Raw genomic sequence first — 13,319 nt, 5'->3', positions numbered from 1 at the left:
TCCGGGCGGGAGAAGCCTCGGGCTACCCCAAAACGGTCCACCAGCAAAGTTTTCTTGCTGCCAAGACAAAGGGCTGAAAAATGCAACAGCCCGTGAGAACCATTCAGACAAAGGGTGAATGGGCCTGGGAGGAGGAGAGTGAGTGTCTCCTGGGCAGGACTGGGCAGACCTGTGCAGGGGCCTGGAGGTGGGTGAACCCAACAAAGCAGGGGCCCCAGGCCTCTGAGACCTTCTTCACTCACAGCCTGGAGCCCAGTGTGACTGCCAATAAACAGGAGCCAGGAGGACACTCTGTGCTGTGGCCTTCAGAGCCTCTCTAAGTTCTCAGCCCCAGGGTCCTTCTGTCCTGTGCTGGACACACTTCTATCATCACAGGCTGGAACATTGTAGTCACTGTGCTCCATACCATGTGCAGGACTACACACACCCGCTCACACACACAGACACACACGCCGAGACAACCAGCACTTAACATCTGCTTTGGTCTCTGGTCATTTAATCGGTAGATTCTAAGTGATGTGAGAATACTGACACCCTCGGGTTCTGCTGTCTCCCAGTGGTGACACGGGACGTGCATGTGCATTTGCAGCCTAGAGTTTGATTTTTGTCATCACCTTTAGCACCAGCAGAGCCAGGTGAGACGGCGGAGATAACCACATGTGTGCCATACAGACGAGCGAGGGCCCCCGTCAGGAGCAGCAGGGATCACGCTCCAAAAGAGACAGATGCTCATGAGAATACGAGTCAAGGTTAGGAAGGGGAAACTCAAGCAATGAGCCCCGTTGTATCCAATCTGTGCACAAGAGACTCATGGGAACCCAGACGGCAGAGGAGAGGGAAGCAGGGAACACATGCTGCCCACACAGGGCTGAGGGTACCTGGTTCAGGCTGAAAGGCTGCACAGCAGGGAAGACCAGAGCTACTGCAGTGGTGGGGATGGCTTTCCAAAGGAGGCAGCACTGAGCAGAGCCACCAAGGCAGGGCAGGACTTGTGAGGAAAAGAACTTGATGGCACAGCCTGAGGATGAAATCAGCTCACTGACTTTGAATCTTCACTGTCATTTCCTGGCTGTGTGGCCCTAGGAAAGATACCTAATCTCTCTGGTCTTCGGTGGCCTGGTATGTAAAATGCCGATGCCTCCCTTAGAAGTATGCAGAGATAAAGAACAAAATCTGTAGAGCAGCTGGTACTGTCATGTAAGGGTAAACAGAGGCAGAGAGGCTGCAATGACAGCAGGGGCCAGGGAATGTGGATGGCTCTGGACAGCACAGAGGGACAGGCCCCAGGAAGGTGGAGCACACAGGATGCAGAGGCTGTGGCTGCTGGAGACTGCCTCTGTGGTTCCATCTCTACAGAAACTGCTGCTGTGGAGGTGGCAGTTCTGCCAAACAGGTTATCAGTCTAGCCCTTCGGAGGCTCTCTTCCCATTGGCCAGGATCTGACAGGGAAATCAGCGGGCCAGTAGTGCGGGCCCGGGCTTTGCAACAGACAAGGCCCTAGGGACAGCTTAAGTGGACAATAATTGCAGGTTATTATATACCGGGCTGCAGCCAAAAGCCAGGCAGCTATTAAGTGTGATTGGGAGAAATAAGCAGCAGGAGGAGAATGGATGTGAGAACCAGGTTGCTCTCCTGTTCTCAGGGCTGCTCTGAGGCTGGAGCTGTCCAGAGGCAGGGGTGGAATGAGTGAAGAGAGGAACTCATCTACAATATATGCAACCTGCACTCCAGGAAGCAATACCGTCCTTGCCTCTGATTCCCCCCACTCCCAACAAGATCTGTCCCAATTACCTGATTTGTCCCAGGTGGCAGAGCAAGGATTGCTGTAATAAATGAAAGAATGAGGTCCAGAGAGGGAAAGCAAGTGACCCAAAGACACACAGCAAGTCTTGCTTGAGTCCATCAGAGCTGCTGGAGCTCCCGTTGCTGTATGGCACAGAAGTGACTTGTGGCAAGAAATCCCATCCAGACCTGGCTCTACACTCAGAGGGGCAGGATGAGCAGGAACCGTCTCAGAACTGGGACTGGAAGCAGCCAGTAAGACTCATATGGGGTACAGAGCTCACGGTGTGGTCACCAGCTCATCAGTCAGGACAAGGACAAGGAATATGAAATGTGGGAGGGGCAGGTTTATAATAATACAACCGGTCATTTGTTAAAACTTTATATATTCATTAGTGATTCTCTGGGATAGAAGAGGAATTTCATGCCTATTTTATAGATGAGGATACAGAAACCAATAGCAATTACATGATTTGTCCCAGGTGGCAATGCTGTCAATCACAGGGCTTGTCACAGCTGCTGTTCTAAGAGCCTGAGGACTACCCCCGGGATCTGTCTATGGGAGACCTTGGCAGAGGAGACCCTGATTCTGCACTCCATCACCAGGCTAGGAGAGCTGAGGCTTCATTCCTCCTGGCTAAAGTTTCCTGTTTCATCAAGAGGCGGTTCTTCTCTTTTCAAGCCAAGGATGGCATGAGTTTGAGCCCCAAGGGGTGACACTACCCTCATATGAGGAGTGGATCAGACACCTTAACCTCCTGTCTCCCAGCCTTCGGCTCCTCCAAGCCCACAACTCAATTTGGAAAAGAGGAAGCACAAACACCATGGGAGATTCCCAGAGACAAAACCACTTTCTTCACTATTTCCCAGAGGCAACTCTTACGGAGATGGCTCTACCCTGATGGGGACACACTAATGGAGGCCAATGAAGGAGCACATATGTTGGTGGCAGTGGCCCAACCCCCAACTGCTCCAAACACAAAACCTCAGGGGACATCCAGGAACATCAGCTCAGTGCCATCCTCACTTCTCATTGTCTCTCTCCCTCCCAGCATCCCCTCTTGCAGCCAGGCCTCCACAGCCACGGTCTGGAAATGACCCTAATTTGGGTCACATGAGTGCAGAAACCTGGCGAAGGGAAAGATCAATTACATTGTGACTCAGCGAGAGAGCACAGAGCCAGGGAGTGAGTCATGGAGTTTGCCTACCCTTCCCCCTTCTGGGGAGGGGGTCCTGCTGGCCCATGTGGGAACCTCCCATGTGCCAGGGCATCAAATGTGTGAATGCAAGCTCCCTGGGACAATGAGAGCAGAGATGCTACAGCGTGGGCCCCTGCCTAAGCCGGAAGGCAGCTGGGCATCACTGAGCTTCCATGTTGCAAGAAACTCATGAGGTTCCTCCCTTATATGGGCTCTGCTCCCCCAGCTCACTCATGCAACACTGCACCCACAACTAGAGACTTAGATCCTTCTCATCTTCCCAACACCCTGGAAGGACGACTGAGAAAAAAGCCAGCTGTCCTCTTCCTTTAGAAAATGTCCGTGTCACACATATTCTAAATACTACCTTCTGCTACGGCTTATCTTTATATCTAAAAAGGAGAGAGTTTATTTGTTTCCTTTATCCTCACCCTACGATGTGTTTATTGATTTTGGGAGAGAGAAAAACATTGATGTGAGAGAGAGAAACATCCATCTGTTGCCTCCCATACACACCCTGACCAGGGACTGAACCCACAACCTTTTGGTGTATAGGACTACACCCTAACCAACTGAGCCACCTGGCCAGGGCTAATTTACTTTTTAATGAATATACTCATAATAATCACAGCTAACACTTATTGGGGCACCTACTATAAGGCAGGCATTCATTACCTCATTAATTTATTATCTCTTCTTGACAATCATATGCAATGTTATTATGCCGTTTCAGATAAGGAAACTGAAGCTCTAAGAGCGTGGCTTACACAGCTGCTAGGTTTAAGATCTCTCTGGTTCCAAAGTCCAAATTCTTTCTATGCACATTGCATGAACTTATATCTACATATATTACTGATATATATATCTTAAGTCTTATATTTGTATTTTAAGTATTGATAGTAAATGCCCAGTTGTATTTAAAAACTATATTTCTTTACATTTTACTCTCTGAACAAAGTTTATATTAATGTGTCTATTTAGTAAGAGACCAGAATTTATATATACAACATTACATATACACTTAGGAAGACTTTAAACTTATTAAATAATTCCATTCTGCCATCTGGAAATTATTTGAGGGAGGCATCTTCTTTAATATTCCCAGTGGTAGCAAATCTTCACCCTTTATATGTAGGCAAAACCTATGGAAAATGGGCCTGATATGGTGCCCCTCCCACTTAGGACATGTATGTCAGGGCAGGGGTGATTTCTCTCTTTTCACCCATCCTTCATAAATACCCACGCATTTTCTTTGTATCACTGGTTATATTCTTCTGTGTTACCAGCAGCAATCAGCACATGGTTGGTGAGTCTCTACCCTATGTTTTTCCTATGAGCAGGCCTTGCTGTAAACCCCCTTCCCCACGGTCATCCCTGGAATCAAAGCCTACATCCTTCTATGGCCTTCAGTGCTTAACTTGACTGACCACATGCCCTCTCCATCCTCAGCCACCTGCTGGGAGAGTGAGCAGGAGAGGACCCCCTGCCCCACGGTGGGTGAGTCTGTGGTCCCCAAATAACAACCCTTTGAAGATCTGGCCTGGTGTAAATGTCCTGCAGTCTCACCTTCCTGAACCCCTGTTCAGCTGGGGTCCCCCTATCCCCTCCCAGCCACGTGACTCGTTCATGTCACTGGCAAAGCCTGTGACACTGAGTTCTTAACACCAGCTCTATTGGGAATATTGTGTGCTAGACTATGGGAGCCTGACAGTGGTGGGGAGAATGAAAAGATTAGAGAGCCTGGCCCAGGTAGAAGCTGTTGATTGAGCAACATTATCAGGGAAATAGTGGCCACGATAAAGTGACATTCACTCACAGTAATGTGTGTGTAACAAATACAACTTACTATTCCAGTTTCTAAAGTGAGCCCAGTGTCTGAAAACCTCAGGGCTCGTGTACAATAAATTAACATAATTAAAAACTAATTAGTAAAACATCACAATTAAAAGGACTTGCGCAGAAACTCCTCTCAGGTAAGAAGGGGCCGTGGAGTATCAAGCAGCTGGTACCTAAGGCAGGCCCCAAAAAGAGGCATGGATGTGAGCCAGGCCTACGGAAGGCTCCCCATCCCAGGAGCACCTTGAGAAACACCTGCAGCAAATGAGGACACTCACTCTGGTCCCAACTCCGGCCCCAGCCAGAGGGAGGCACCCTTCCTTCTCAGTAGGAGGAAGGGGCAGGGTTCTTGCAAAGCTCTCAGCCTCCAGTGGCTGATCAGTGATGCTGACCTAAGCACTTTACCTGCATTGACTCATTCAACCCTAGTACTCTCCCTATCCTACAAATAGGAAACTGGGCCACAAAGAGAGGAAACCCGCCCAAGACCACAGAGGTGTAAGTGGGAGAGGCTGAAGCCAGGGAGTCTGGCTCAGCCCACTTTACCTAAACGCACCTGCCACTGTTGGTGAGAGCTGGGACAGGGCTCCTTTTGAAAAGAATTACATGCTTTGGGAAAGGCAAGAGGTAAAATCCTAACCCTCCAGGACAGACCAGTTAGCTTTACCTGCGCCCTTCTGGAGCCCATTTGGACCCCAAGTCCCTACCTTCACCTTAATTTTTCAGAGGAGAACCGTGAGTCGGCTGCCTCCCAGAGAAGCCGGTCTCATCTTCTTTTATGGGATGTGAGGAAGGAAGAGAGGGCATAAGAGAGGCCCGCAGTATCCACTTCGCAGAGGAAAAAGCTGGGGCCAGGGACAGCAACAACGCGGGTCTCTGCCCTGAGTTCTGGGCCCTCAGATCCCGTCCACGCAGGACTTCCGGTCCAGAGCTTCCGGTCCCTTGATCCCGCCCCTTGCACTGCCTTTCCTTCTCCACTGCCCTCAGTGAGACAGAGCCCCCTGTTGAGATGGAAGCCTAAAAGAGGGCAATGGAGGGCGGCCCCTGCTGACCCAAATGCTCAGAGATTCTCAAAAGCATCCCCCCCAATCCCCCCCACTGCAGCCTGGGCTGGAGTCACCACAAGTCCAAAGCCATGTGTCCCTGGGACTCAGCCAGCAAGGAAAAGAAGCCCAGAGGCCCCTCCCTCACCAGCCCTGACTCTTGTCTGAGTTCCCAGGCAACATAGTACCTAATAGGATTCCCTTGGGTTTCCCAGCATCTTGCCTCTGATTCTCTTCCTCCCTCCAAGAGTTTGCTCCCATGGCGGGCCTGCTGTGGACTCAGGACAGGAGTGTCCAATGATGCTCTACTCTGAGTGGCAGGAAGCTGCTAATGTTAACTGAGAGAAGGTAAAGACTATTTCTGTCTTCCTTTCCAGTTTATACATATATATATATATATATATATATATATATATATATATATATATATATACCTTCCCAAATTATTCCAGGACAGAGAAGGCCGAGGCTTGTGGAGAATATTAGAAAAAGACTTCTGAGGCTGCCTGCAAAGCCCTGTCTCGCCCACCCAACCTACCTCCACAAAGGAGACCCCTGCAGGGGCCTCCACTTTCCTACCCTCACGCAGGAAGCCAGAGCCCATTGCCTACTCCTGCCCTGGCAACACCACCCACTGCCTCAGCCACTCTCTTCTCTTCTAAGCTGACACACTCCTTCCTGGAGGGCCAGCTTTCTCCACCAGAAAGCCTTTCCGGGGCACCTCTGCCCACACAAGCTGCACCTTCTCCGGAGTCCCCTGGCTTACATCACCAGCACCTTGTACTTGGTTGGGTCATCCCCTTGTGTGGTTACTGGATTCTCTGAGTTAGTCTCCTTACCCAAACAATGCCTGAACTCTCTACAGAGAGGAAGTGAGTCTCTCTCAGCCTACCCTCACTGCCCTCTGCAGGTCTGGGCAGAGCAATCACTCCACGGAGACCATAGAGATGTTTATTCTGAGGTCAGGTTTCAGCTCTGTTTTCAGCTTGTTCTCATCATAACCTTGGAGAACCAGATGCTTCTTGCCCTCCAAGCCCCAAGGCCAGACTGTCACCCAGTGCTCTGGCCATCTACCGCCTTCTACATCCTGCCTTCACCAGGGTGACTCTCTCCTCAAAGCTGCTACCCCCTTTGCAGATCATTACACGAAACTTGGATGGTTTTCTGTTTTCTCGAATGTAGAACTCCTTGGGCCTGGAAGACATTTAACCATCTGTTGCTGTTTGCTGTTTTGAGGTTTTTCACTTGGTATGACTTTGGTCTCTCTAACTAAGCAGCAGGTTCTTCCCAGGCCTATCCTTTGCTGCTCCCAATGGGAGGTTGGAAGGGCTGGATGAATGCAAGAATGACTGGGTGGTGATGCCTCCAAGCTAAGCCATGTAGTCTTGAGAGTGGTGTGTCTTCACAGACTTGTTCTCAACCTGAGTTCTGAACTCCTGGCAGAGAGTCTGCCTGGGGCCCTACAGCTCCCCATCCTTAGGATCCAGATGAATGAAGACAGTATTGCTCCTCACCCACACACCCCCCCACCAAAAAAAAGAAAAATGTCAGATTAACCTTTGATGTCTAGAAACTCCATCTTGAGGACCGACTGTGTGCTCGTGCCTGTTGAGAGGGGCTGCAGAGGAAGAAGGGAAGGAAGGGCCTGATTACTGGGTTTTTGCCCTCTGCCAGCTCACAGTCTAGATGGAGAAAGAAGATCCATAGGCAGGAGAGCCAGAGCATGTCTGAAGGTGTGTGGCAACAGCTAGGGCTGTGGAGTGTGGGTCACTGGGTACTAAATGGAGGAGAGCAATGGTGGCTCAGCTGGAGGGAAGCTGAACACAAAGAGGGCTTCCTCATGGAGGAGCAGGAGCAAAGGGAAGTGAGGAGCAGGAAGCAATGGTGAAGCCTCCATAACTTCACCACCTGCACCAAGATCCACACCACAGGGGGCTTCCTGATTCCCCCAAAATAAATCAGTAACTAAATGTAAACCCCAAATACAGAGAGAAAATGAGAAGCAATTGTGTCCAGCTCCCACTTCCTCTTGCCAGCCTACTCCCTCTCAGTGGATGGAATAATTGTGTTCAATAAGTGGCACTTGGATAAGTTTTAATTTTTAAATGTCACGGTAGCACTTTGCCCCCATCTTTCCCTAATTACATTTCTCTTTGATGATCTAAAATTAAAAAAATACATATTAACTCAAGTCTTTCAAGGGCAGCGAAACCAAAGAACAAACCTAACCCTTGTTCCTTACAATTTTCTCAGGGGTCCTGCTTCTTTATTATATTAGTTTGAGACACGAGTTACTATTTTATCCCCAATACTCTCCTGTGGCAGAAAGATGGGAGCCTAAACGATCCAGCTCTGTACCTTTAAGAGATCAATGCTTTGGCAGAAGCTGCTTCTGCTGCTGTTTACACAGGGTAACTCAGTTATATGGAGCCTTGTGTCCTGGTTGCTTCTGTCCCGCAACCTGGGGGGAGGTGGGGCATTTCACCAAATACCTGTGGTTGAGCTGAGAAGTGAGGAATGTGTTACCCCTAAGGGGAGACAGCCCAAATCCAAAATAAACCATCCTCAGGTGGGAGAAGTGGAAGGGTAAGGAGCATTCACATAAGAAAGGGGCTCTCCACAGCGTGGTGTCCATATGTGGAGAGATACAAGGAGTGGGCGATGGTGCACGGGGAAGAGGCACAGTCCTAGAGGGAGTGGCCTTATGGCATCTGGAGTTTGCACAGGCATCTGAAATCACCACATGCCCCTTTCATGAACAACTCCACTCTCTCACCTACTCCGGCCCAGGGACTGCTTTTATTTATGTATTGACTATTAATATTAATAATAATATAAATAATTAATAATTCATTTAAAGGGGGCCTCCCTTGTACAAGCCCTTCCTTCCTCAGCCCTACTCAGCTGGCTCCCTTCGCTTCCCCTTGTTCTTGCTCCACTTTGAGGAGAGAAAGGGGCAGGGAGAGAGAGAGACCTCAAGTAGGAATTATTCTCCTAAACTCCTGCTTTGGCAGAAACTACATTCCACTCCTGTTGTGAGATCCTGGGTGGTAAACACCAGGGCCACAAGATGATGCTGGAGGAGGTATTTTGGACAAAGTTACTGGCCTCTGCTGATGTGTCCTGAAAGAAAGGGAAGGAGAAGGTCTCAGCCTGGTGGGTATACACACACACACACACACACACACACACGCAGAGTGTGGATACAAATAGGATCTAGGTACACATCCACACAAGCACCCGCAGCCCTGATAACACATACCTTCTAGCCACACACGCAGACCCTCTGTGGGCCTACCAGGGACATGCTTCTCATTACAGCACTTCGCAGGCACACCGAGCACACAGGCACATGGCAGAGAGCCTGTCTGTGTGAGTTTCTGTTTGATTCCGTCAACTTGGATGATTCTTAGGCCATTCATTATATAACACTGGATAACGTAAGCCCGGGAACCGAGTTATGAATCAAACTATACTTACACATGATTACATCAAGCAAAGGCAGGAAAATCTTTAAATGAAAAGACGCAGTTTCACTATTACAGAATCGTACTTGCTGTGCGGTTTGGGCCCAGGATCCTCCGGGAGGGAGAGGTGTCCCAGGTGGGCTCTGGGCCTGGGGCTGCACCCCTCAGGGCCTCCTCAGGCCTCCTCCTGGCGCTGGAGAGCTCTGCGCTGTGGTTGTACCAAAGAGTCTCCGTCTCGGGTTTCCAGCAATTGGGGTCTCGTTTCTTTAAATAAAATTGTAAGCGTATCGTCTAGTAACGTCACGTCATCCGAGGGCAAGAGAAGAGAAACCCTAAACACTCCAAAGAGGGTGCTGGGGGGCCAGGCTAGGGTCAAGTCAGCAGCTCTGTCCCGAAACCCCACTAGGGAGCGGCGAGTTATTTTAATCAGCCCGGCTCTGGAGCCAGGAGGATGCCTTGGAAAGGCAACTGTGAGAGAGGATGGGATACGGGATTTTAATATCATGAAAATGAAAATCTCTCCCAACCCAAGTTTACCACTACATTCATCCCAGGCGAGGCGGGGCTGCATGCTCCGGCGCCCGCGCTTGCCACTCCCTCTCCCCGCGCAGCTGAGGTTCTGTCCCGGCGGGTCTGGCGGGGACCCTGCGGAGTCCGGGCTGGGCGGCCGGACCCCTGGCCCTCGCCCGCAGACGCGCTCCCAGCCCCGCGCTCCGGAGCGGCAGGTGCCGCCAGCGAAGCCCGCGGGGGCAGCGCACGGCGCCGCGCGCGAGTGTCTGGGTCCAGTTGCAGCCCAAAGAGCGGTTCGGGGACTTTATTTCTTTCATGATCGATTACGAAAGAAAGAAAGAAAGAAAAAATTCTTTCCATTAGAACCAGTAAAGTGGAGACGAGGGCAACATCAAGCCGGTCCCACGCGCTGCCTCACTGGCCACCGCGCCCGGAGCCGCCGACTACCTTCCCGGCGGCGAGCGAGCGGGCCGAGGCCCCGGCTCCTACCTTCTTCCCGCCACGGCCGGCCAGACCAGCCGCCGTCCTCCTGGGCGGGGGAGGCCGTCCGTCCGGGGACGGAAACACCCACCTCCAGCCTTCGCGGGCGGAATGAATCGCTATTCCTCGTCCCCGTCCCCGTTCCTCTCCCTCCCCCACCCCACCCCCCCCCAGCGGCCCCACTGCCCCCCAGTCCGGTCCTCCCAGTGGCTCGGGCGCCGGCGGATGCCGGGCGGAGGAGGGCGCGGGTTGGGGGCCGCTCTGGCAGGTTGGGAACGCGAGGAGGGAACGAGCGGAGACCGGGAGACAGCGCGCGCGCCAAAGAGAGCCCTTGTCTACAGATGTATCCACATCATATATATTTATGTAGCTTTTTTTTTTTCTTCCTCTCGACACTGATCAATGTGCTGCACTCGGATCTCTGGGCGGGCTCCCTCCAAGCCGGCTCCCTTTTTTCTAATCCAAATAAATAAATAAAAGGGAACCAGATGGGAAAGAAAAGCGCCCGTGCCACCTTCGCCGCCGCCGCCCCGCCCGCCATCCCTGCCTTTGCTTTGCCCGCCTGGCGCCCCAATAGAGATCGGTGGATCATGCCCCCCTACTACATACCACACGAACATGGAAACCTATGTATTTGGAATACAAAAAAAGAAAAAAGTTGCACCTGCTGCTATTATAAAAATAAAAATAAAAAGGGGGGTGGGGGGGCAAAGAGGAGGCCAGCAGCCCCGTTTCTAACGGGAGCCCGCTCCCCGTGGCTGCTGCGCCGGAATCTCAGCGCCTCCCGAAGAGCCATGCGCCCGGCGCTATTTATAGCCGGGGGCCGTCCGGACCGTACCACCGCCGCTCGCCGGGGCCGCCGCCGGGGGAGGCGCGCGGGGCGGCACCGCCCCAACCGCCCCGCTCCGGGCCGCCGCCCGCCGCCGCCGCCGCGCGGGAGTCCGCCCGCCCAGAGCGCCCTCCCCGGGCCCCGCGCCCCCCTCCTGCTCCAGCGCACACTCGCCGCCCCCACCCCTGGTCAGACTGGGAACTTGAACCGGTCCAGCCTGTTTAAACGGAAAGGACAGAGATCCTGTCTGTTCAATGTAAAAAAAAAAAAAAAAGAAAGAAAGAAAGAAAGAAAAAAGAAAAAGAAAGAAAGAAAGAAAAAAAAATCAGATCAGACCGCCGAAAGAGAGAGAAGAGAGGAGGAGAGGGAGGGAGGAGAGGGAGCGGGGGGAGAGGGGAGAGAGCGCGCGAGCGCGAGCGAGCGAGAGAAGAGAGGAGAAAGAGAGAGAGAGCAGGGAGCGAGGTTCAGAGCCACCGAGGGGGAGAGAGCCCGAGTGTGTGCATGCGTGTGCGCGTGTGAGCGCGAGCGAGCGAGCCTGCGAGGGAGAGGAGCGGGAGAGTGCGAGCGAGGAAAGAATAAAAGGAAAGAAGATTTTTTTCTCTATGTATATAAAGATGGCCACGTTAGCAAACGGACAGGCTGACAACGCGAGCCTCAGTACCAACGGGCTCGGCGGCAGTCCGGGCAGCGCCGGGCACATGAACGGATTAAGCCACAGCCCGGGGAACCCGTCGACCATTCCCATGAAGGACCACGATGCCATCAAGCTGTTCATTGGGCAGATCCCCCGCAACCTGGACGAGAAGGACCTCAAGCCCCTCTTCGAGGAGTTCGGCAAGATCTACGAGCTGACGGTTCTGAAGGACAGGTTCACAGGCATGCACAAAGGTGAGTGCACCTTATCCTCCTAACTTTGCTGGGGAGGAGAGGGCGGGCGGCGGGCGGGCTAGCCGGCCGGCCGCGGAGAAACCGGAGAGACGGCGCGAGAGAGAGGCAGCCTCCCTCGGGCGGACGCCGCCGAGGAAGGAGGCGCTCGGGCAGCAGAGACCAGGACTGGGGTGCGTGGGGAGCTGTTTGCTGGGGCAAGGCTGGGTTTTGGGGAAATGAGCTGACAGAAGCGGTACCGCCGTAGGGAGAGCAACTGGAGCAGAAGAGGAAGAGAAAGAGAGGAGGTCGAGGAGGAATGGGGCTTTTATGGGGGGGGGGGGGGGAGAGAGATACCGCGACTTGAATGATTGGGATGGGGACAGCTGCACCGCCGAGCTGCACCGGGACGCTGAGCGGCAGGCTGGCAGGCGCGCAGCCGGGCAGGGACCGAGGGTGCTGTCCATCGCTGTGGTGCTGAATATACTGAGAGGAGATCCGGTGGTCCCCTGCTCAGGGCCAGAGTAGAAGCGAGAGTGCAACCGTCTAAAAAAAAAAAAAAAAAAAAAAACGGAGGGAGGTGACAAATTCAGAGATATTTTTATTTCGCTACTAATTTAACAGTAAACTCTCCCTGTCGAGCTGTGTTTCTCAATAATCCAGTTGTGCTGTGAGTGGTGGGGGAGGGGGGTGGATATTTGAAGGAAGGAGGGACAAAACCCAAGATAAGAATTAGCAAGAAGCCAGCCATCCCCTGGGTGGTGTGAGGAGTCGGGGAAGCCTGGATGATGCCCCCTTCTCGGGAAAGTGGGGTTTTACGGGGAAATCTGTGCGTGCAAGATGTGCATTTTAAAGGGAGTAGCCTAATTATCCCAAACTCGCCATGCAGAGAGGTTTATAGTACATTATTCCTCTCCCTTGAAGCAATCAATGCTAGTGAGTGCTTGGGGGAGGGGAGACAGAATAATCAAAGAATTAAAACCCAGCAACTTTTTAGGAAAGTGGACATGGGAATTGTCTGCAGCCTGCCTATTTTCTCCCCTTGTTTTATTATCTTTAAGGCAGAGCCCCAAATGTGTTCAGTTGTAGGATGTGTGTGGGTGGCTGGTGGGTGATGAAATTAGCCCAGTGCTCTGCTCCCTAACAGTAATGTATAGGATGTGCAGCGGGGATTATTCGGGGCTGGAGCTGTGTGGGCAAGTTAAATGCTTTCTGAGAGAGACTGATTGTCAGGCAGAGGAGCACCGTTCTGAGGAAGTTGTAAGGGATGTGTACGGATGTTCTGTTTTTAATAAACAGTAGTGTGGAG

The 13,319-nt window shown here is 52.2% G+C and overlaps 1 protein-coding gene across 50 annotated transcripts in view; it reads left to right on the top strand.

Moving 5' to 3' along the window:
* The first annotated feature begins 11,603 nt into the window (after positions 1–11,603).
* Positions 11,604–13,319, top strand: part of CELF4 (CUGBP Elav-like family member 4) — a 264,155-nt gene continuing 262,439 nt past the window's right edge. For all 50 annotated transcript variants that reach the window (XM_036419587.2, XM_036419561.2, XM_036419601.2 and 47 more), the window contains exon 1: positions 11,604–12,034. In XM_036419587.2, the coding sequence (XP_036275480.1) occupies positions 11,749–12,034 (286 nt within the window). In that variant the 5' untranslated portion in view covers positions 11,604–11,748. The remainder of the gene's footprint in view (positions 12,035–13,319) is intronic.

This window comes from Pipistrellus kuhlii, unplaced genomic scaffold (assembly GCF_014108245.1).
Source record: "Pipistrellus kuhlii isolate mPipKuh1 unplaced genomic scaffold, mPipKuh1.p scaffold_m20_p_6, whole genome shotgun sequence".
In the NCBI taxonomy this organism is placed as follows: domain Eukaryota; kingdom Metazoa; phylum Chordata; class Mammalia; order Chiroptera; family Vespertilionidae; genus Pipistrellus; species Pipistrellus kuhlii.
Note: the sequence above shows the minus strand (reverse complement) of the source record. Positions and strands in the feature narration are given on the sequence as shown.